We start from the raw sequence: 26,272 nt of genomic DNA, 5'->3' as shown, positions 1-26,272 counted from the left end.
GCTACCAAAAAATTTACTCTGGATAGTTCTCATAGAAGGATTTTAGTAATGTTTTGTATGACATCTTGTCATGTCCACAACTTACAAAACTGTGATTTTTCCAACTGATTGTTGATAACAGCATGACATAATTTTCAGTTAGATCTGGTCAGTCTGGTGGTCGATAGAAGGATCCGATTGTAAGTTTATGCTCACTCCTGATACTGAGTCTTGCCCACACACACTCATATGAGTTGGGTTTTTTGTCTACTGCGTCAAATACACCACTTTCATCTACCTCAGCTTATCCTTTTGAGAGGTGTTTAAAAGTTTCACAATAAATCTCACTCCCATTAATTTTGGGTTTTAATCTTGTACCATATGCCATATCAGCTAATAACAATATTTCTGCAGTCTAACAATGGGAAATCCAGGATGGAATGTAACAATATGAGAGAAGGAAAGTTGCTACTCACCATACAGTGGAGATGCTGAGTCGTGATAGGCACAATAAAAAGATTCACACAATCATAGCTTTCGACCATTAAGGCCTTTGTCAGCAGTACACACACACACACACACACACACACACACACACACACACACACACACACACACACACACACACGACTCAGCATCTCCACTGTATGGTGAGTAGCAACTTTCCTTCTATGGTACTGTTTCATTCTGCAGTCTGTTACTTATGTTTTGGGGTACAGCCTCAACACTTAGCATTGATATATGGTAGATCAGGGCTTCACAACATACGTGCTCGCGGAGCAAGCTGTGAGCAGCAAGGCGCGAGCATGGAGCAGCGCAAGCACGTTACCCCCACTACCGGACCAGAGCGGAGAGTGGGGAGAGTCACATGGGGCACACAACAGCTGTCGCCAGTCAATGTAAATTCGCGGCCACCTGCAGGGATATCACTCACGAATTATTACTGTGACAAATAAAACAAATAAAGGAGAATGTACATGTGCCACATAATTTTATTAGCTTAGTGTATGCCTCTACATTTGTATTAATTTGTGATCTGTTACACAATAAAAGGTGTCACTGAAGTGTGGGATTCTCGGTTATCTTGTACTTTTTGCCCTTTACAATTGCGTCTATGTTCGGAGTAATTGTTCTTGTGCATTATAGGTGCAGCTTGCAGTTTAAATTTCGATCAGACAAGTCGTTTCTCAGGTGCGTCTTGTTACATTTCATTGCAGAGAACAGTTGTTCACAAACATACGTGGAACCGAACATTGATATTATTGTAGCCGCCAGTTTGTGCAAACGAGGAAATCTATCCTGAGGGAAGTGTCTGTAGAATTCCAAAATATTTTCTTGTTCTGAAATTAGTCTCTGTATTCTCTGTCACACTGCAGGTCAATAATTTGTAGTTGCAGCTCAGGACGAATCTCTTCAATATTCGCTGAATATGGAGAAGAGAAAAGATCAAAATCACTGTCTAGTGCTGTCAGATCTTGAAAGAGTTGATCAAATTCTTCCTTAAGGGCAACTAAACTATGTGAATAACGTTCACAGTCTTTGTGAACATCTTGCATGGATGATAATTTAGGAAAATGAGCTAGATTTCCTGTTTCCAGCTGACTCACCCAAAGTGTCAATTTCATTTTAAAAGCTCGTATTCGATCTATGAAATGAGTAATTAGCAGATCTTTACCTTGTAGTGAAATGTTCAAAGCATTCAGATGGCTAGATAAATCTGCTAAGAACGCGAGATCACATTTCCATGAAGGCTTTTTCAATTCAGGAACACACATGTTATTTACTTCCATGAACATATTTATCTCATCTAATAGGCAAAAAAATCGATTTAATAATTCGCCACGACTAAGCCAGCAGACCTCGCTGTAATAAGGCAGACTACCATACTGGCTTTCTACATCCTCAAGAAAGCTTTTAAATTGCCTGTGTTGTAGCCCATGCTTCCTTTTATAATTGGTTGTACGAACAACAACTCTCGTCACATTTTTAGAGTGATACTCTTTGCACATAAGTATTCCTGGTGGATCACACAGTGAACGCCCCTTATTTCATCCGGCACGGTCAGTTTTTGCATTTTCTCCTTCAACAGCGCAACGAAACCTGATTTTTTCCCTGTCATAGCTGGTGCATCGTCTGTAGACACTGAAACTAAAGAATTCCACGACAAATATTTCCAACACTTTCTTCAACACTACTTAAAATATCACCTCCGGTTGTAGTGTTCTTCACGGCTACTACATCGAGGAGCTCCTCCCTCACCTGAAGATCTCTATTAACACCTGTAATAAATATGGCAAGCTGCGCTGTTCCAGTAGTATCAACAAATTCGTCCAGAGCTAGAGAATACGCCATAAAATCTTTACAGATATTTGCAAGCTGGCTCTGGACGTTGTCTGCCATGTCCTGTATGCGGCGCGTAATGGTCATGTTAGATAATGGCACAATCCGAAACTGTTCAACTTGAGATGGACACAAATGTTCCGCTGCAACTACCAAACATTCTTTTATTAAATCGCCATCAGTGAAGGGGCGCAGGGATTTTGCTAAAAGCAAAGCAATTTTGTAACTCACTCTGAGAGCTGCCTCAGTTGATTTTTCTTCGTCGTCCAGATCTTCTTTGGATAGCTTCCTTTTAAGTTTAATAACTTCCTGTGCACGATCTGGTCCATCACATTTTCCATTTCCATAGTCTTTCGCGTGGTATGACACATAATGTCGTTGCAAATTAAATTTCCTAAAAGAATTCAGCGTTTTGTGACATACTAAACATTTTGCAACACAATCTTTTTCTGTAAACAGATACAATTCCTCCCAATGGGGGTTGAACTGTGAAAGCATGGTTGGGGTTACACAACGGCGACTTGACATGATTCTTAACCAGTGAAGTGACTGTTAGAGCTGATCGTAGTACTTTAAACGTTACACAGTCGGCGCGAATTCAATAGGCACGCTGCTGCCCTATTCAAATGTGTGCGCGCATTTCCCCTCCCTCCCTACTCCACGACCTTGCACGTGCTCGCGAGCACGTGCCTAACCAGACGCGAGTACTCGCGCTCAAAGCCGGCCAGTTGTTAAGCCCTGTGGTAGATGCTATTTCAGCACTGCGTTGTTCATTACAGATGATGGAAACAATAAATACGAAGATGTGACAATTATGTCATTTCACACAAATAATTTTTTCAAAAGATAAATGGGATCAAAAACAAGATTCCCATTTACAGAATTATAATGCTAGTTACCAGGAAAGAGAACTGTTGCAGCATACGCCTAGGTATGAAGAGGCAAACCACACTGGCGACATCACAAATTATGAACTTCCAAATCTTTTAGCACATTACTCTGGGAAGAAAATATCTGATCTGTGCTGTAAATAGCAAACATTGTGATCCAACCCATCTAACTGTAGTTGCTAGTGGATTACAGTGGACCTCTCTGCAGACCTCCCACTACCTGAAATATAACTAGACATAACATGTAGGAATGCACCACTGATGTCTGTCACCTCACCCTATGTCTATCCTGGAATTTCAATACTACGCAATGTCTTGTTTATCATTCATGCATAACTCTATAGTCTAAGTGAGTGGCAAGGTACCTCTCTCTATCCTGCAACAATACTGAATAGTTGTACGTCAAGTTGTCACATGTGCAATTCTCCTCACAATGTACAAGAAAATCTCTGATTTTACCAGTGTGGCTGATCCACTGGGCCATCTGCCCAATATTTAATGTTGATCTTCCTTCTTGTTGTGTATTTTACCAGAGTTACATGTACCTATAAAAGATATGAAATTATCACAGCTTTCATGCATGCCATTTTAATTTTTTTACTGTGGCTTCATCATTTTGTTTGCTAGTATGATTTTTCCTGGCAAATTTGAAACAACTGTATGCTTCAAATTAATGAAGGGAACAGAAACTCCTCACTGCCAGATTTAGTGGCAATTTACAAACTACGCAAAATGCTATGCCTTGTCCAGTCTCTGATTAAGGGATCAGTTTTATCTGATTTGGATCTAAACAAAACCGTTGAATACTCGAAGATCAATAAATAAATTATGGTACATAGCATGAGTTCAAGGTGCAAAATACATACAACCTGGATCAGGATAACTAAATGATTGAGAGTTAGACACAAAAAGGGCTGGTCATCTCACTTCACCATTACCCTGCATACCCAATATGTCCATGACATCAACAAGTGTGCAATTCAGTACTGAATTTCTTCATGCACTTTCTGTTAATGAGGAGTACTGAGTTTACTTTGGATGACTGCAACAGCCTGATCACTTTTCTGCTCACCTTCTCTATTGGCATTCTTCTGCATATTAGAGATATTACAGTGGAAAACCAAACAGAAGGCACAGTTAAGTTTATTCTCTGGTTGGCTGCTGCTATGGTAGCTCTTTTGTAAACAACTGGTTGTCAATCACTAGGTTATTCTGACACTGATACAGGCCACACAACCTCAGAGCACTACTGGCTAATGCAAAATTATGAGATATACTGAGTTTAACTAATTTTAAAGAGTTATTTCAATTTTCAGTAGTTTAATCACAGCTGATCAGAGCCTCATAAAGAACAAATAATCTTTGGAGTTTCCTAACACTGTCTTGAATAATAGGCAAAAAAACTGGTGTTAAAAAAAAAAAAAAAAAAAAAAAAAAAAAAAAAAAAAAAAAAAAAAAAAAAAAAGCATTTAGAAACTGCTTCACCAAAGATCAAAGAACACTTCCAACTTTTGACAACTGTACACATGAGAAACAAATAAGTAACAGCAAAACTGAAACTGGTAAAAAACTCACTCTTGAAGGAAACATATTGGATTTCCTGGCAAGAAATAGGTGCAAATTTTTTGATTCAGTAAATTTGTATGGTAGGATCCATAATAATAATAATAATAATAATAATAATAATAATGCTGTTGTACTGTTGATTTTGCTTTAGTGTTCGAAGTTTGAAAGAAATTTTTGCTTAGCATGAGCAATAAGAAAATTATTTGAAACTACCAGTAAATTATTCAACTCTGAAGAGAATGTTGAAGATCTCTCGAATGAATCCAGACATGTTGTGGCCCATGTGCTATGTATATTTGTCTTGTGGAAGGTCCAAGATTGAACTGATGTTTATTCACTAACAGTATTGGTAAGTTCCACTGAAGTTAAAGAAACCAGCACCTCAAACTGTCCTAGGCCCTAATCTCAAGCGACAAGCAAAAGCTTGAGAAAATCAAAACAAGTGTAAGGAGAGCTAATTTTCTTAAATAATTTGAAACTAACATCTTACCTGTCAAGAAGTCAATTCTACATAAAATAAGTCTATTTAACAGAGATATCTCTCCTGATGGTTGCTGATTATGAAGGCACCAAATAGATAATAGACTAGGACTCAAATACAAAAAAGGCTTCTGAAACTGCTTCATCAAAGATCACAAAACAGTTACAACTTCTGACCACTCTCGCTTCGATCAACAGTTTATCACAGGTGTACATAACAACGAAATGTACCACATGCCTGTAAAATGGCACAGACTGTCTTCATCTATAGGAAAGGTTGCAGAACAGATATGCAGAACTGTAGACCCTCTGACAGACATCAATATACGGTAGAATTGCAGAATATTTGTTGTGTTCATGTATGACAACTTTCCTGGAGACAAAGCAACTGTTCTTTAAGAACCTGCTCGGTTTACAGAAGTACCATTTATGTAAAACTGAAATTGCTCTATTCATTTACAAATCCAGACAGCAGCAGATAGGAGAGTTCAGATTGATGCTGTGTTTCTTAACTTCCAGAAAACCTTCCATATGGCTAGTATACAAAATAAATATGCACCTAACATCCAAACCAAAATGCAATTGGATTTGCTAGTAAACAGAATTCAGTCGTGGCGCTATCAGAAGTGAAAGCAGTATAAACTGTTCCTCTAGAGAGAAGTAGGACCACTACTGTCTGTGGTATGACAAACCTGTCAGTGATCAGTCAGTTGAATCAATCACAACTGTCAAGTATTTTCGAAGTATCTCTCCAGCTCAATTAACATGGAACAACCACATAAATCTAGACACAGGGCAAGCAAATGACAGACTATGGAGTTCCTGACAAAAGCCTCACTCAATCAGTTTTTGAGCATCATTCGACAGTCTGTGACTTTTATCAATCTGACTGAACAGAGGAAATGGAGATGATTCTAAGAAAAGTACATTTCTTCATGAGTTCTTTAGCCAGTGTGCAAATGTCGCAGAACTGTTCAAAGATGTGCCATTGGGGAAACTACAAGAAAGATAGAGTATGCCAAAGAACTTTAATCCCAAAAATCCAAAGCTCACATTGCACAAGAATCATGATGATAAAATTAGACATTTTAGCTAAAGAGGTGACACCAATGTTCCTTCTAATATATCACCTGCAGCTGGAATAAGAGGCGAGGAAATTTACCAAGTATAATATGTAACCCCACTACGCATAAAGATGACTTACACATTAGCTATAACAATGAATAAATTACACAGTTTGCTTATATGCCAGTAAGCAGCTGCCCTCATTCAAAATTATTCACTGTTGATGTATGGGAAGTAGTTGAAATATTTTTTTTTTCTGGAACACCTAAAACTGATTTGCATACTTCCAACCATTAAGCAGCTGCTGCTCAGATAACAAGGTACAATATTGCTATGGCAGTGCTTCTCTACAAAAGTGTACCAGATTTGAAAGGCAGTTATTCCATCCTGTACCAATAAGTCTGAACTGCTTCAGTTTGTATGAATGACAACAGTCTGCTGGTATGCTTTATCTCTGGTATTCCTTGTCATCTGTCAGTGCCAGAAGAAAAACAGTAACATGTGCCAGAAGAAAGTGAGATAGTGTTCACTTGATGAAAGGAAAATTAGGGTTTAGTGTCTTTCACTGACAATGTCGTTATAGAAACTTGACTTGGAGAAGGGAACAGGTTTTTATTTATTTATACATTATTTTATTATTTCTGAGGGATGCGAAGCTGAGGGTTGGTGGGGAAAAGGGAGGAGGAGGGGGGGAGGGAGGGAGGGAGGGAGGGAGGGATAGAGAGAGAGAGAGAGAGAGAGAGAGAGAGAGAGAGAGAGAGAGATTGGGGGGGGAAGGGGGGGGGGGGAATCAGCTGTGCCCTTCATTCCAGCATTTGCCATAAGCAATTGTGGAAAATCCAAATCTGGATGCCCAAGCACGAATTTCAACAGTCATCTTCCTGAACAAAGTCCACTGTCTCACAACCATTCCAACTTGCTCGGTTTCACTTTATGAAACAATTTGCAATACTTGCCTTTAGTGATGCTTAAAGTAGATATACAAAAGAAACAGCAAATGTTTGTGTACCCATCATTTGCTTACTAGACTAAAAAAGTGATTAGCGCTCTACAGAAAATTAAAGCCAAGGTCTCTTCACAAAACGAAGGCATGATAATAATAATAATAATAATAATAAAACAACTGTTTTTAAGCCAATCGAATTCTTTACAGTTTGGTGTGCTCTATAGTTTTTTGTACCTTCTTCCTTCGAGTTGTCAATATTTTACTTATTATATATTAGTTACTGTGGTAAAACAGGACATCAACGGTTCTTTAGTTGTCAGAATAACCTTATGTTTTGCTACCACATTATTTCATTATTTACTTCCCGTTACAAAATAATGGAAGTTTCAAAATAACACAACTCAAGTTTTAACTACACTTAAAACAGTGCAAATGTTAATGGAAAGAAGCCAGAAGATTCGACAGCAAATTGGAACACCATGTTTTACTAAAATAACGTTTACAATTTTTCAATTATATGTGACAATGTCATGAACAGTAGTGATCCACTTACAGGTGACTGTATAAACACTAGTGACTGGAGATCAATTCTGACCTTAGTTCAGATACTGAACTTAGTTTAAGAAACTGCTCTGTTGTGTAACACTAAACTTGAACCTACTGGATGATATTAACTTTTGATCTAAATTAGCATGAAACAATCCTGGCAACACCTGTAAACACATTTATCAACATGATTAGTGTGCTTCAACCAAATATAGTATTTATTGTAAAGATGCTGTGCTGTAAAGATGGAGGAAAGTAAACAGAAAAATCTCATAATTCTCCACAGTCATACAAGATTTACTGCTTTCTGCAAAGAAACTGATGACATTACCACAACCAACATTAGGAATGGAGCATGTTGCCATTGACTTAAATTCATTCAATACAAGGACAAATCATCACTGGAAAAATTTGAAAATATTATATATATTAATATGATATTAAATATTAAGAACAGTGTCAAGAAAGTATTTGAGCAGACAAGGTACAATTTCAAAACACCTTTCACAATTACGTAATTACATGAGTCATGTAAGCATAACAAAAACAGTGTCAAAACTGTTCAAGGCTGAAATACATAAAACTACACATAATAATTTTGTCAGCTTACTGTTACAAAAAGTGCACAGAAACTAACTGCAGCCTGAAAATCGTGCTTTATTCCAACACTTATGGTGTGGAGTTTCATGAAGAAGTTGTACACAGTGGTTTGCATACATTTTAATATGCTCAGATTACCTTTGGAGACAAATATTCTGCATAAATGGTAGTTTGTAATATTCATTACAATCTCGTTCATTTTCTGTTCTGATACAGATTTAAATAATATTGAAGGCACCAGTTATTTGCACCAGTAAATGAGATGGAGATGAAGGAGAGAATATTTATGTTGAGTTAGTAAGAACAATATTGTAAGTTAACTGTGACATCTAATTACAGGCAGACGTGCAACATGCGAGCCTAGTTTCTGTAACAGAACCTACAGTTTCAAATCACACAAAGTAAGTTATCTACGTTAAACACCACTGCCAATACGAAAATACACTGTATGCTCATGGAAAATGAAATAAGAATGTTAACACTGAAAACAGATACATTAAAGAACTAGAACCAAAAGAAATAGAAATGAAACCAGCTTTTCAAAATACCATTTTGTAAATTTATCTCAATTTTTAAACTGTTTTCATATAAAAGGCATGTTCAGAATGTAAGTACACTTTGACCGTAATCGGTAAGAAATACCACCAAGTGCGAGCCACATGCTGTGATTTGCTTCATATTTGCAGAAGCAGCAGGACCTGCCAAATTTTTTTGAGAATCTGAACGGTTTACGGTGAGCTTGTTATAAACAGAAAGATTGTATTTAAATGGTGAAGGGAGCTTAGTGGAGGCAGAACAAAGGTTTGTGACAAACAGAGAAATGGAAGACTGTCCATTTTGGCTGATGTGTTGGGGGGGGGGGGGGGGGGGAATAATAATAATAATAATAAAGGAAACTCTTCATGAAGACCACGGATTGACAGTGGATGATATTTCTGTGATGTTCCCACAATTCTCCAAAACTCTCTTACACGAGACACTTAAGAAACACTGAGATACCGAAAACTGTGAGCAAGATTGGTCCCAAAACAGCTGACGGGGCATAACATGAAAAATAGAGTCCATAGCACCACATACTTTCTTGAGTGACTTGAATTGGATGGCGAGGATTTTCTGACCACTACTGACTGTAGATGAAATGAGGGTGACCCAGTACAAGCCTGAGACAAAATGAAAAGTCATCACAATGGCGCCACACCAATTCCTTATCTGCTAAAAAATTCAGAACCATGATTTCGGGCAAACATCATAGCTTCAGTGTTTAGGGATGGCATTTTATTGGTGGAATTTCTGCCTTGTGGGGCCACCATCAAAGCACAATGATACTGAGAGACCCTAAAAGAATTTAAAAAGAGAATTCAAAACAAAAGTAAGAGAACAATATAATGGAAGGAAACATTCCACGTGGGAAAAATTATATATAAAAACAAAGATGAGGTGACTTACCGAACAAAAGCGCTGGCAGGTCGATAGACACACAAACAAACACAAACATACACACAAAATTCAAGCTTTCGCAACAAACTGTTGCCTCATCAGGAAAGAGGGAAGGAGAGGGGAAGACGAAAGGAAGTGGGTTTTAAGGGATAGGGTAAGGAGTCATTCCAATCCCGGAAGCGGAAAGACTTACCTTAGGGGGAAAAAAGGGACAGGTATACACTCGCACACACGCACATATCCATCCACACATACAGACACAAGCAGACATATTTCCTGCTTGTGTCTGTATGTGTGGATGGATATGTGCGTGTGTGCGAGTGTATACCTGTCCCTTTTTTCCCCCTAAGGTAAGTCTTTCCACTCCCGGGATTGGAATGACTCCTTACCCTCTCCCTTAAAACCCACTTCCTTTCGTCTTCCCCTCTCCTTCCCTCTTTCCTGATGAGGCAACAGTTTGTTGCGAAAGCTTGAATTTTGTGTGTTTGTTTGTGTTTGTTTGTGTGTCTATCGACCTGCCAGCGCTTTTGTTCGGTAAGTCACCTCATCTTTGTTTTTATATATAACAAAAGTAAGAGAAAGTTGATGAGAGGAGTGTGCTTGTTGCATGACAAAACATGCACTCACACAGCCTTAGCCAACAAAGGGCTCTTGGACTTATTTGGATGGGATGTTTTACCCGTTGAAATATCGGCAGTCGTCAAGGACGTTGCATGGCTGCATTCCTATTCAGTTTTTTAAACATTTTACACACCAGGACAAACTCAAGTTTCACATATTTAGTAAGTATACAATTTGTTCACACCAGTCTTTGCTATTTTTGTGTCCGATCCAGTACACGACATTTCTGGGTGGAGCATGAGACCACTCTATAGCAAAATGCTCAGCTACTGATACCACATTGACTGGTTTCGAGGAAACATGTTGGAACGTTAGAGTTAAAGCTGTTCACTAATCTGTCACAAATGCCTAATTCAGACAGTCTCTTTTATTATGTGCTGCAAGTTGCAGTGATTTCTTCTCTTATTTGGAAGGGAGCCACACATGACCTCAGGTCCAGAGTATATGTTGGTAAACCCATAAAAAAATCTGACATCCTGGAAACACTTCCCACATGATGGCACATAAATGACAAACAATACGAGGTTCATCATTACCCTGCAGAAAGCCAAAATCTTGTTTCAATATGTGGAAGCAAGGAGAGGAAATGTATTCTAGAATGTCACAACAGTAATTGATGCCTATGTTTCCACAAAAAGCAAATGTCCCTGTAACACTGAACAGCAGATTGGACACCACTCAATAAAGAGGTAAAGCAGTTTCTGTAGTTCAGTAAACGAAGTCAGCTTATCAAAACTAGAACGGCAGAGTTTCAACAATCCTACAATGGCAGAAAGGGGTCATTTTGACCCCACATAAAATATTTTCATATTTTACTAACACAAGTACTTTTAAAGTGTTTGTTAATCCATAATTTATTTCTAGTAATCACAACAATTATTTACAATTAAAAATAATAATTACTAATTTCTTTGAACAACAAAGTATCATACAAATTTTTTGTAGCTACTGCTACAAGTTTCTTAACTATAGATTTTTATTTATTAAATATTCATACAAATTCTGGACACATTTAGTAAATTTGGTTCATTTTGCTCTCACATGTGTTTTACAAACAGCTCTGTATTACTTTTCAAAGTCATTTGCAGCTTGCTAAATGCACTTACCTCAGGTGATTTCTGTTTTGCGCGCACATTTTCTGCACATGGTTTTGTGGCACTTTACAAAGTTTTTGCTGGTCTTGTTGCCTTTGCAGAGGCTGATCTGGCGCTTTCTACGCGATTTCAGCCCCATATCCTCTTCCTTTGCCTGATGTTCTCGCTCTTTCGTTCCCTTGAATTCATTTGCCAGTTGAAATAAGAACGTCTTCCTTTGCTTTTTCTTGTCCATTACTATGTTATAGATGACCCATGCATTTATTGCCGCCATGTCCCGTATGTTGTAGAAGACATGCACTGTCCATCTCCTACATGCAACCTTCATAGTACATTTACATTTGATCAACCACGTCCACCCCGTACTTTGTTACATTGTAGAACATTACGGTTTCAGGTTTTTTCTTCCCTTCCTTGCTTCAGCATGCAGTGTCGTCATAAGAGTGACATTTTTATTCTTCTTTCCTTGGTATACAGTCAAGGTGCAGCCTATGTTGCCACTATTGTGCAGTATTGTGGTGGATTGTATTTCAGCATTCAGCTTCCTTACTTTATCGGGGATTTCACAGTGGATCTTGTTCATTGTACCACCTAATGAAGTTTTCTTTTCTTTCAGATTTTTTTAGCAAGTTGAAGAGACATAAAGAAGTTGTCTGTGGTCACATTTCTTCATTGATTTACAAGTGGCTCCATAAGATGCAGAACGAAGTACTCCCCAAGTGGTTGTTTCTCTCCGTGAGTGTCCTCTTTGCCGAGGTACGGGAAAACATTACATATATATTTTGTTGTTACATCCACAGCCAACCAGAATTTGAGATTATATTTGTCTGGTATGTTGGACATGAATTGAGTAAACCTGCATCTTGCTTTACTTGGTACCAGCTGCTTGCCAATGATTATATTTTCTCCAGGGCAGTAAGCACAAATACTGTTTTCAATGAACTTTCCCCAAATCTCAGATACAAGAGTGAATTTGTTGGCTGCCAGGCGTTCAGCACGGATTGATTTTTAATCAAAATGCATAAATCTGAGAAGCTCCAGAAATGTGTCCCTCAGCATAATGTCCTTGATAAAAGCAGGCCCCCAAGAGTGCGACCAGATATCATCAACAGGCATACCTCTTGTGCACAATACACCCCGAACATACACGATGGCTATCAGTTTCTCCCGTTCCTCAAGTGACACAGTCCACTCATTGTTTTTTAGTAATTTTCGTGCATCTGATTCTGTGTACTTGTTCATAAGATGTTGCATTGTTTCATCAAAAATAAGACTGTTGCATTGTTTCATCAAAAATAAGACTGAAGGCCCTGATGACAGAGCTGTCTATTCATTGGCAAGCATAAGCAGAGCGATCTCCTCTCTCCTTTACAACATTCACAGCTGACCGCCTTCCAGAAGATGAATAATTTCCAATCCCCCACATGGTTCCATCCCTTGCAATCACCTTTGTAGAAGCTTCCAACTGTACCTGCAGTGGTGAAAGAGGTGATGATTGACGCATATCAGCATCTGAATGCTCTCCCACTAATTGTCCCTTGTTCACCATATCTTCATCTTCACTTGTGTCAGGTACATAATCATCATCTTCATCAGTGAAGACAATTTCCGATTCAACTTCGTAATTCTCTAAGAGATGTAACACTTCTTCATCAGAAAGCCCATGTTTACGATACACGCTCAAAAACATGTTTCACGGACAAAAACTGCCCGAGTGACAACATAAGCTGAGGCCGACTGGAATGTACATGTGTCAAGTTGCAACAATGAGGGGCAGCTGCCCTGCATTACTGCTCACTGTAGCCACTGTATTGTTGGATAATTTACTTATGTTCAGAAGGGAAATTACAGCGGGGTCAAATTGACCCCTTCCACCGTTCTAGGTATACTGAATGAAATGGCGAAGAAAATTAAAATATTTTGTAAATACTAAAACATCTTCAGAAAGAGGAGAAAAAATTAGAAAAAGTCATAATTTCATTAACAAAGTAAGTAAATTGGATATGACAATGAACGTAAAACGTATGACAGAGGTCATTTTGGCCCCTTCTACCGTTCTAGTGTTACCGAGATTAGAAAAAACAACAATGTGCTTCACTGTTGTTCCACACAGTGTCTAAAGGCAACTAAAAGCATTTCTTGATAAAAATCTTTCCACTTTCCAATGTCTTGCACAATCATAATTTTGTATACAAGTCAATGTAGCACAAGCTGACTAAAAAAAAAAAAAAAAAAACCACAGAGACATTCACCTTAAGTAATTAACGGAAACCAAAGAAGCCCTAATTTGGCTACGTGAATAGGGATTTGAATACCATTCCTTCCAAACATGTCCACTGCCGTAACTACTGTACTGTCTTTCAGTATCACCCTCTAGCCTGGAGCAACAGTACTTGCACTTAGATGGGGGTGTGAATGAAATGCAATTACCAATTTACCGAATTCAAAAAATATTTAGATTGTGTAGACTTGTTATGGACTGGACCAATATGATATATCAACTGGTAAACCTTACGCTGCCTCAGCTGTTGTATCTCCCTAACACCCCCCCCCCCCTTCGCCTTGTCAGTGGTGCTGTGTAAATTCAAGCCCATTTTGTTTTATCCTATAACTGGATGCAGTGTGAAAGCACATGATATTTTTTATTGTTGCAATAAATAATATATACATCCTCCTCACCCTGCCTCTTGTCCCACGTGCTGCTCCCCTACCAAAAGAGGTAGTTTTCTGCGACTCTGAATTTATGTGGTTAACAGCAGGTTGAACTTCAGATGCAGTAGTAGTAGTGCTCTCAGATGGTGTTGTAGATGGAGCAGAGGATGGAGACAAACTAGTGTAACAATGATCCATACGTATTGTTTCCTTCAGCTTTGATGCGTCTTCATCCACTGATAACATATCTGGAAACAACATACAGGCAAAATTACATAAATATTCAAGTTTGTTAAACCAATAAGAAATGAATGGCTGCAACTAAGAATTTTGAGAAGAAAAAAAAAAAAAAGAAATCTAACTAAGCAGAAACATTACTCTAGCATTAAAAATGTGGCAGCACACAGTAGTGTCCCGAGATATAAAATATGGTACACAATGGTGCTTGGCTCTTAATCCCATTATTTTAATTTATTTTCAGGAATAATGGAAAAATTCACATAGAAATGTTCTAATTGATACTGCAAGCCATGCTTCACTACTGTGGCTCGCTGTAACAAAATTCACACACAATTCTTAAGATAACGGTATGATAAATTACGTGCAAATTATTTATCAGTGCTCATACAGGAGATGGGAAAAACTGTTTCAGCATAGGAGATAAGCAATGTAACAGTATTAACCGATAACCAGTAAATTGTCTCAGCATTAAAAATTCACAAAAATTTAAAGAAAAGTGAAAGATGATTTTCCACATGCCACATAGGCCTGCCTGTGCATCCAACCACACCCTACCCCAGTCCTGTCAAGACACATTTAACATGGTCAAAGGCAAGGCCAACCATGTAGGCAGTATAATCACCATATGCCTACACTGCCTTAATTTTTCCACAGCCTTTTAAGTGGGTACAACCACCAGAAAGCTGTACATTTGTTTGAATAGCCCTTGTCAAACTGTGGCCAAGAGCAAATTTGATCACTCAATGACAGAACATGCCTGACTCCAATGGTTGGTTTACAACCCATGTAATTTTTATCCTTCCTAAACACTATCTTTTTTGATTGATGTAGACGAGAATTGTCCTTAAGGCCCTTTGGTCTTGAGAACTTCCTTGTCTCAGTCTCTGCCCCTATCACACAGATTTGCCCATCCCTGCCACTTCATTCCACACAACTACTCTCAGTCTTGTTTGTCCATGAACTCCCCCTTTGTTTTACCTCCTCCCCCCCCCCCCCCCCCCCACTCCTACAGCCCACTGTGTACCCCATTCAAATTCCCCTACCTGTGTTAGGCCTGGCTTGTGTGCTTTCTGGTGTTACTGTATATTATTAAAAAGTTTAGCAATGATTTCAATCTACATAGTGAATGGAATATAATATAAAGGGACAGATAAAACAATTTAATCACCAAATAACAGCAGTAGCTACACACAAGGCAGTTAGGGAAATGTGCAAGCTTTTGGAACCAGTGGATACAACTTTTGTCAGAAGAGTTGAAGATAAAGGAGAAGGGAAGAGGGAAAAGGACTGGCAATTATTAGGAAATGGAACGAGTTAAGGAAAAGTCACCCAGAATCCCGGGTCAGGGGAGACCTACAGGACAGTACGAGAAGGAAAGACCAACTGTTGGAGATTGCAAAGAATGAGATTTGAAAACCTGAGGGAACAAAGATGTAAGATAAGGTAACAAGCACGACAGAGATTACTGAAAAACTGTTGTGCATGAGTTGGTATCAGTGGAAAGCTAAGTGCAATATACTTGGTAAACAGATGTAGTAGCGGGAGTTAGCAGGTCAGGAAATAAAAGATACAGAGAACTAAAAGGGAGTAAAGAAAAGGAATAGTTGGTGAAAAGAAATGCCGAGACCAAAAAAAATTAATCTAACATAAATTCAGGCCAGGTGGATGGCAAGAACCAAGCACATGTTGTAATGGCAGTTCCCAACTGCAGCATTCAGAGAAACTGGTGTTAGTGTGTGTGTTGCCCATGTCCATTCATCCTAACTGATAACTTGATGGTAGTTACACCAATATAGAAGGCCAAGCAGTGTTTACGTATCAGTTGATACATGACATGTTTTACAGGTGGCTCTCTGATAGGAACTGTCAGGCCAGTTACAGGGTGGTGTAGGTGGTGGTAGGAAGGTTTGTAGGGCAAGTCTTACAGTGGGGATGGTCACAGGGGTAGGACCCATAGGGTAGGGAAATGGGTGCAGAAGGGGCACAGGGTGTAACAGCTACTCTAGGTGTGGTGGGCAAACCATCAGACAGAATGGGCCTAATTTCAGGGCATGATTTTAGAGTGTCAAACACACTTGCTGAAGTAGCTGCTCAATGCATTCATGACCAGGATAGGATCAAGGGATAAGAAGTTTGCAAAGTTGTTTTTGGAGGGATAAGCAGTGCCAAGATTGGATGTGATGGCCCAGGAAGTCTGCTTTCGAACTAGGCAGGTGGGATAAATATATCTAGTGAAGGGTGAGGTCAGAATGGGTGTGTATTGCTGTAAAGAGTCTGCATCTGAACATATCAGTTTACCTTGAATGCCAAGGTTGTATGGGAGGGAACATTTGGCATCGAAAGGATGTCAACGGTCAAAATGCAAGTATTGTTGTGTATTTGTATGTTTAATGGGAACAAAAGAGTGTAGCTGACCTTCAATGAGAATGAGGTCAACATCAAGGAATGTGAAATGGGATTTGGAACAGGACCTTGTAAAATTAGACTTTACGGCAATGATGGCATCACAGTATTTAAACCAAACTGGGGACTGAAAGTTTAAGGCTCCCAAGCAAGCACCATCCAAATGACCCATGAGAAGGTTGGCACAGGAAGGAGCCATTCTGGGTGCTACAACGATGCCCCTGATCTGCTTGTATGTCTGCCCGTCAAACGTAACGTGAGAGTTGGTAAGTATTAAGTTGATAAAGGTGAGCAGCAAGGACTTCATACATTTGGAATCAGGTGCGCACTGGTTGATGTAATGTTAGGCAGCAAACAGACCATGTATGTGGAGAATGCTGATACAGAGATAAGTAGCATCAAAGGTGACAAGCAAAGTATGTGGTGGGTGTGGGATAGGCACAGACTGCAGACAATCTAGGAAATGATACGTGTCCTTAATATAGGAGGGGATTGAAGCCAACCACTTTGGGATGGCCAGGATGATTGGGTTTGTGGTTCTTAGTAAGAAGGTAAAAGGTGGGCAGTGCGGTTTTGGTGAGGTAAGAAGTTCTATGGATTGAGGTGTTAGTCCTTGTGAGGGGTCTGATATTTTAAGGAGGGACTGTAGTTCAGTTTGAACCACGGGATGGGATACTTATAGCAGATACTGTACGTAGAAGTACAGACCCTCAGTAATACAGGGTGATTCAAAAAGAATACCACAACTTGAAAAATGTGTATTTAATGAAAGAAACATAATATAACCTTCTGTTATACATCACTACAAAGAGTATTTAAAAAGGTTTTTTCTCACTCAAAAACAAGTTCTGAGATGTTCAATATGGCCCCCTCCAGACACACGAGCAATATCAACCCGATACTCCAACTCGTTCCACACTCTCTGTAGCATAACAGGCGTAACAGTTTGGATAGCTGCTGTTATTTCTCGTTTCAAATCATCAATGGTGGCTGGGAGAGGTGGCCGAAACACCATATCCTTAACATACCCCCATAAGAAAAAATCGCAGGGGGTAAGATCAGGGCTTCTTGGAGGCCAGTGATGAAGTGCTCTGTCACGGGCTGCCTGGCGGCCGATCCATCGCCTCGGGTATTGACGTTCAGGTTTCATAACTAACCTTTTTTGTAGGACTCTCCATACTGTTGATTGTGGAATTTGCAGCTCTCTGCTAGCTCTGCGAGTCGATTTTCCTGGACTGCGAACAAATGCTTGCTGGATGCGTGCTACATTTTCATCACTCGTTCTCGGCCGTCCAGAACTTTTCCCTTTGCACAAACACCCATTCTCTGTAAACTGTTTATACCAACGTTTAATACACCACCTATCAGGAGGTTTAACACCATACTTCGTTCGAAATGCACGCTGAACAACTGTCATCGATTCACTTCTGCCATACTCAATAACACAAAAAGCTTTCTGTTGAGCGGTCGCCATCTTAGCATCGACTGACGCTGACGCCTAGTCAACAGCGCCTCAAGCGAACAAATGTACGACTAAATGAAACTTTATAGCTCCCTTAATTCGCCGACAGATAGTGCTTAGCTCTGCCTTTTGTCGATGCAAAGTTTTAAATTCCTAAAGTTGTGGTATTCTTTTTTAATCACCCTGTATAATCCCATCGATCAATCACCGCAGTGGTGGATTCCTTGTTTCCTGGAAGGATGATGATGGCATCGTCACTTTAAGAAATGAAAAGCCTGGAGTTCTATAAAGGACAGGATAGCGTAATATTGTAGAAACCTGAGAAACAGTTCTGAACCATTGCTGGATGTTAGGAATTCTTTGAAGGCTTTTTAGGGGCAATTTGAAGGTAGTGTTGGTGTATCAAGTTGGCATCATGGCCAGAACTATTCCAGGCGGGGTTCAGTGTCAGGTTTGTAGTTGGAAAGGTTTTGAGATTGGGTTGCAAATGATACTTCCAGGTGACATTACGTGGCAAGGAAAGTAGGTCCTTAACCAAAGCATCATTATTAAATGGAAGTTTAGAAAAGTGAGACTCTTGGATAATACAGATAATTCAGGTTGGGGAGAGGTAATTAGATGAGAGGTTGGGAACAGTATATTGTTGTAACTGATTCCTGTGATCATGAGTTTCCATTGTTCTGGGAAGCTATGGTGAAAGCTGGGTAATGTGAAGGAGGTTAGCCAAGCTCTGTTTGTAAGAGAGGAACAGTGGTTGATGCTGCAGCTGTTTAGGGAGCTGGAGTGGGACAAGAATGGCAACACCACCATTGTGGTAGTCTAGGAGAAGGTAGGACAGCTTTTGGAGGTGACGTATGGCCTGTTGTCGCAGTTTGAAGTTGGCTTGGTGGATGATACCATCTAAGTAAACATGAGAGGCAGATAACCATGGGTTTTTGTAGGAGGAGAGAAGTCTGGTGGAGTGGAAATTGGCACATGTGGTTTACAGGCCACAGATTTGCCAGGTAAACGTAACAGATTGCTGTATTTGAACCTATAAGAGTGGGATTTACACCCAGAAATGGAGACTTTCAAAGTTAGGCCTTTGGGGGGGGGGTAGCTCCCAGGGGCAAGCAGGTTTCAAGACACAATATATGCAACCTTACATTAGATAGTGTAAAAGCATGTTTTAGAAACAACTGAGTATTATATGTGATGGGATTCATCATGGCAAAATAGGAGGGTATTAGTACTGGAGATGGTGGGAGTGGTGCAAAACGAGCAGAGGAGGAAAACTGAGAGAAAAACAAAAACAAGCACAGTAAAAAAATCAAAAAATTGAAGAATGTATAACATCTCAGAAAATTCCAACAAAAATTGTAAGGTCATTACTATATGGTAGAAAGAAATTTTGATAAGAGAAAATTACAACAAATCGCGACTTGGAAAGTTTGTAAAAAAGATGTGAAAACAGACAAAACCTTAAAAACAGGGCAAACAGAGAGAGGAAGTAATTGGAGCAAAAAAACCTTTTGTGTTAGGGAACTGGAATAATCACACTTATCTCCATCAACAAAGTCCTGCAGTTACGTGTTCCTCACCTTTCCTTGGATGGTATCATCAACCAAGCCAACTTCAAATTGCAACTAGAGGCTGCTTTGGTTAAAGACTTACTTCCCTTCCCATGTAATGACAACTGTAAGTAACGCTTTGCAATCCAACCTCAAACTTTCCAATGACAAACCTGACACTGAACCCTTACTTGAACAGTTAGGACCACGATCCCAACTTTATCGACCACCACTACCTCAAAATCGCCCCTAACAAACCTTCCAGGAATTCCGAACATCCAACGTTTCATAGTATACATTTTGCCAGGTGCAGCAGAGACAAAAATATCCAGCAATTCTTCACAACTCTTTCTCAGGGCCCTATAACATGACCCTAGCCTGTCCTCTGCAAACAGCAGGCTTTTCTGCCTTTAAAAGTGATGGCTCTATCACTATCATCCTGGTGATCAATCACTGTAATCCTAGCAGACACGGGATGAACCATTGCGATACTTGACTGATGAGAGTATTGAAGTGATGGTCTACGCCAGCTTTCTGGCATTTCTACGTATGGCATCTGCCATCAAGATCCGATACCTGTCGAACAGACTTAAAGTCCCACCTTAATATCTAGGACCCCCTTACAAGGACTAACAAGTCAATCCATATAACTTCGTGCTCCACCCAAACCCCACACCCCCACCTACTACTACCTTCCTAAGACCCCTGGCTACCCAGAGTTGTTGGCTTCACTGCCCTCTCATATTAAGGATGCCAACCATTTCCTAGGTTGTCTGAAATCCATGCTCATTCCACTCCCATCACACACTTTCCTCATCACCTTTGATGCCACCTCTCTACATATCAAAATTTCCCGTACACATGGTCTGTCTGCTGCTTAACATTACATCAACCAGTGCACACCTGATTCCAAAACTGTGATGTTGTTGCTCCTCACCTTTATCAACTTTGTAGTTAACATCACTTACTATACTTTTGAGGGGCTGACATACAAACAGATCTGGGGCCTGACCATAGCAGCTTGGTTAGCTCCTTCCTATTAACTTTCTCATGGGTCAATTGGAGGATGCTTTCCTGGGATCTGTAAGTCTTTGGGCCCCAGCTTGGTTTAAATACTTAATGACATCTTTGCCATATGGTCTAATGGTGAGACTGCGACCTGTTAAAATTATTGGAATCTCAAAATACGTTATCCCAATTAAATTTCACTTGGTCGCCTTCCTAATCCCACACCACATTCCTTGATGTTGACCTCATCCTCACTCAAGGTCAGCTACACACTTATTTTCCCATTTAACATACAAACAGACAACAGTACTTACATTCTGATAGTTGCTACCCTTTCTACACCAAACATTCCCTCCCATACAACCCCGGCATTCAAGGCAAACTCATCTGTTCAGGTGCAGATTCTTTACGACAATACACCACCGTTCTCACCTCAACCTCCATTGGATCTAATTATCCCACCAACCTAGTTCAAAAGCAGATTTCCCAGGCCATTACAACCAATACTGGCACTGCTGATCCCTCAAGAAACAACTTAGTACATCTCCTGTCACTCGGTATTATATTTGTCATGAATGTACGAGGGTCATTCAATAATTAAAGAGACAAATTGGTCTAGGGAAAAAACTGTTAGTAGGGGAAGTTTGGTACTTTTATGGCTTTAAGTTGGCATCACTGGGATGAGCCCTGATCAACTGATGTATCAACACTGTTGTGAAGATGATGTGACTTACCAAACGAAAGCGCTGGCAGGTCGATAGGAACACAAACATACACACAAAATTCTAGCTTTCGCAACCAACGGTTGGCTCATCAGGAAAGAGGGAAGGAGAGGGAAAGACGAAAGGATGTGGGTTTTAAGGGAGAGGGTAAGGAGTCATTCCAATCCCGGGAGCGGAAAGACTTACCTTAGGGGGGAAAAAAGGACAGGTATACACTCACACACACGTACATATCCATCCACACATATAAGTCTTTCCGCTCCCGGGATTGGAATGACTCCTTACCCTCTCCCTTAAAACCCACATCCTTTCGTCTTTCCCTCTCCTTCCCTCTTTCCTGATGAGGCAACCGTTGGTTGCGAAAGCTAGAATTTTGTGTGTATGTTTGTGTTTCTATCGACCTGCCAGCACTTTCATTCGGTAAGTCACATCATCTTTGTTTTTTTTTTATATATATATTTTTTCCCATGTGGAATGTTTCCCTATATATATATCAATATAATAGAGGGAAACATTCCACGTGGGAAAAATTATATATAAAAACAAAGATGAGGTGACTTACCGAACGAAAGCGCTGGCAGGTCGATAGACACACAAACATACACACAAAATTCAAGCTTTCGCAACAAACTGTTGCCTCATCAGGAAAGAGGGAAGGAGAGGGAAAGACGAAAGGAAGTGGGTTTTAAGGGAGAGGGTAAGGAGTCATTCCAATCCCGGGAGCGGAAAGACTTACCTTAGGGGGAAAAAAGGACAGGTATACACTCGCGCACACACACACACACATATCCATCCACACATACAGACACAAGCAGATTATATATATATATATAACCTCAAAAATACATTTCAAGATGGTGAATTCACATGAAATGTCCACATTAGTTGAGTTATTCGTTTTTCACTTGCTGAAGGTGAGAAACCAGTGACAGTATATGTACTGTAGAATGTCTAAAATTTGCGGTGAAGGTTGTATGAATTGCGCAAATTTTTAGAAGTAGGTAGAGCAGTTCAAAAATGGTCATGACACCGTGACTGACTAACACCGTTCTGGCCGACCAGTTGTAGTTTCGACTCTCTCACTTGAAAGTAGGACTGATGACATTATTCATGCAGACTGCCATGTGACTGTAGAAATGATAGCTGATAAGGTTCAAGTTAGTACTGGTGCAATTCATAACATGATCTGTAACATGCGGGCCGGGGTGGCCGAGCGGTTCTAGGCGCTACAGTCTGGAATCACGCGATCGCTACGGTCGCAGGTTCGAATCCTGCCTCGGGCATGGATGTGTGTGATGTCCTTAGGTTAGTTAGGTTTAAGTAGTTCTAAGTTCTAGGGAACTGATGACCTCAGAAGTTAAGTCCCATAGTGCTCAGACCCATAGCCATCTGTAACAAGTTGAAGTACCACAAAACATGTGCAAGATGGGCCCCAAAGGAGTTGACGTGGCTACACAAGGAAACAAGGTTGAGAGTGTGCACAGAGCTAAAGGAACATTATTAAAGAGAAGGTGAGCCCTTCCTCAACAAAATTTTAACTTGTGATGAAACTTGGGTTAACTATTATGAGCCAGAATCAAAAAGACAAAGCATGGAGTGGAAGCACAGCAACTCACCTGTCCAGAAAAAAATTCAAACCCCAAGCGTCAGCAGGAAAAGTCATGTTAATGGTGTTTTGGGATGCTGAAGGTCCAGTTTTTTGAGATTATCTTGAAGAGCAGTGTACAACAATGAACCACCAATACTACTCGGATTTGCTTTTAAACAAGGTGAAGCTAGCCATGAGAGAGATGTCGTGGACAGGTGTGATTCTCCTGCAAGGCTACGCACGTCATCATATTGCTCAACTAACCTGTGAAACCATCAACAAAATAGCCTGGGAAGTACTGCCTCATCTCTCTTACAGTCCTCATTTATAAAGTAGTGATTTCCATTTATTTGGTGCACTGAACGAGGCATTATGTGGGAAGAGGTTGCAGGACAACAAGGGCGTTAAAGTGCACAAATGTTCAAGGGGATTTTGTTGAACAGTAGAAAAACTATTGTTTTGTAAAAGTAAATGATTTTTCCTCCAGATCAATTTGTCTCTCTAATTATTGAATGACCCTCGTACTATGCAGCTATTTAATAAGTTTGTGACACTCTAAAACCATGCCCTCAAATGACGCCCATTCTGCCTGACAGATTGCACACCACACCCAGAATAGCTGTCAGATCCTTTGCTCCTTCTGCACCCATTTCCCTACACTATGACTCCAGCTCCCGTGACCGTTCCGCCTGTAAAAGTTGCCCTACGCTACCCACTACCAAATGGAGAGCCACCTGGTAAAACAACACGTCATGTTGCTGCTGTTATGTAACACTGTTCAGTCTTTCACATTGACACTGGCATGACTACGACCAAGTTATTAGTTAGGATGAATGGGCATAGGAAGATGCTGTATACAGCAAACACACAATATGCTGTTGCTGATATCCTGATTGTTGGGAATAGCACCAAATGAGATTTGAAAATCTGAGAGCTTAAAGGTGGAAGATAGGGTAATAAGCAATACAGAAATTACAGAAAGAACATTGTGCACGAGTTAATGATAGTCAACACATAAGTCCAATATAGTTGGTAAACAGGTGAGGATGAGGGTGGAGGGATTAACAGGTCATAAAAGAAAAGATATGCTCTACAACATGGCAGTCGTGACCTCAATGCTTATATCACAACAAGAGCCAGATATCAGTTTTCTCAGAACTCGTTTGACCTTAATATACGTTAATTTCTCCAGCCTCGGCATTTCTTCTCAGTGGCTATTCCTTCCTTCACTCACTTTTAGTTTTAGCTTTTATTTTCTGACCGTTAATCCCCCACACTCTTCCTCAAATGTTTACTAAGCAAAACAGACTTAGCTTTCCACTCTTATTAACTTGTGCACAATGTTTTTTCAGTAATCTCTGTCTTGCTTATTACCCTTATCTTCCATCTTTAAGCTATAAAGTTTTCAAATTTCATTTGGTGCAGTCCCCAACAATCAATCTTTTCTTCTAGTCCCATCTGGTAAGTCTCCCCCGACACAGCATTCTTGGCGACTTTTCTTTAATTCTCTCAATTTCCTCAACCTCGCCAGTCCTCTTTCTTTGTCCCTCTTCCTTTCTCTTCAAAGCTTCTGCCAGAAGTGGTACCCACTGGTTCTGAAAACTTGCAAATTTCCATAACTTTTACATGTGTAGCTGCTGCCACCACTTTGTGAGTAGATTTTTTTTATCTAAGCAATTATATTTTCAAAAACTGATTATTTCTGTCGATATATAGCAAGTGATTAACTTTTTCTCGCAACATTCTCACAATTGGCGAGCCCCTCTCAACCTGGCATCTAAGTTGTCTGCTCCTCCTTCCCATCCTTCAAAAACTTCTAGCTCTTCCCTCCCTGAGGAATGCTAGGATTAGCTATTTCTGCTTCTAAATGTCATTATCAGCAGTACTGGACTTTCACCTCCTAAGGCTATGCTACTGACCTGCCACTCTGTCCCCTTATAATTCTACAATTTTTTCAAGTTAATTATCTTTTTCCTCTTTTTAATTTTCAACATTTATCTGCTATTGATGTGGTTAATAGGGGATGGATCTGACTGTACAACATGTACCTAACATTAACAATCAACTTTTTTTTAAAAAATTATTTTTGGGGGGATGGGTGTGATTGCTCACAAGCAACAAACTAAATATTCGCAACACAAACTTCATGACTGTTTTTGTGTTATTAGTAATGAATGAATGCTACATAAAAATAATGATGATAAAATAAAACCATGATTGTTATCCTTGTTTCTTTAACCATATTTGAATACACATACTGACTAAGTAATATTTTATCAGAAATAACTCTGAACTACCTCACACCACATAAAATTGTTACCTGTCTGTGGCAATGGCACTTCAGTCACAAGTGTTTGAATGACATATTTTATGGATATTGATATTTTGTCTTCACAAGTTAATTTATTCAAACACTGTACATCAGACAAAGACAAACTCATCATTCATACAACTACTGCTCAAGTGGTGATAATCCCTGAGGAAAGCATTTCTGTAAACATAACCATGATGTTTTATTTTGTCAATTTCTGACTGCGTACTGACACCGGCCACCAAGGACAAGTTCGAGAATATTTTTACGAACAAGCAACATATCATTTGGTGCCCACCACCCTCTTACTCCTTCAGACATTACTTGCCTTTCCTTGGACTCTAGGAAAGGCCACCGTAAGAATATATTATAATGTTTAACTTAGTTACACGAAGTGTGAAATTATACATATTGTATAAGAAGGAAATCCGCACTTTTCATATAGCAAAAGAAGTTTGCACGTGACACTAAGAGTGACTAAAGATTGAGACAGATTCTTGTTTGTAATGCCTTAATGAAGCTGCATTTGTGTGAAGGCTGTATAGTATGAAGGGCTAGATAGTCCCAAGACAGATATTTGATATTACTATATTCATCATTATTTAAAGATCACACTGCTTTTACTTTGATGAATGTTGGTGTATTTGCTGATTCTAAGAGTACAGTACTACATTAACAATATACAATTTTTCATACAACCCGTTTTTATATAGAAACAAGAATGCTCTTACAGATGCCAGTAATAGTTCAAATCTTGAAAGGGACAGTTGTA

General features: G+C 39.6%; 1 protein-coding gene across 1 annotated transcript in view; it reads right to left on the bottom strand.

Annotated features, from left to right (window-relative positions):
* The window catches only part of LOC124777919, a 242,139-nt gene that overhangs the window by 126,145 nt on the left and 89,722 nt on the right, over positions 1-26,272 (bottom strand). The window contains exon 5 of the mRNA XM_047253471.1: positions 14,244-14,464. Within this exon, the coding sequence (XP_047109427.1) occupies positions 14,244-14,464 (221 nt within the window). The remainder of the gene's footprint in view (positions 1-14,243; positions 14,465-26,272) is intronic.

The sequence above is a fragment of the Schistocerca piceifrons genome, chromosome 2 (genome assembly GCF_021461385.2).
Source record: "Schistocerca piceifrons isolate TAMUIC-IGC-003096 chromosome 2, iqSchPice1.1, whole genome shotgun sequence".
Taxonomy (NCBI): domain Eukaryota; kingdom Metazoa; phylum Arthropoda; class Insecta; order Orthoptera; family Acrididae; genus Schistocerca; species Schistocerca piceifrons.
The sequence above is the reverse complement of the archived record's forward strand: the minus strand, read 5'-3'. Positions and strand labels throughout refer to the sequence as shown.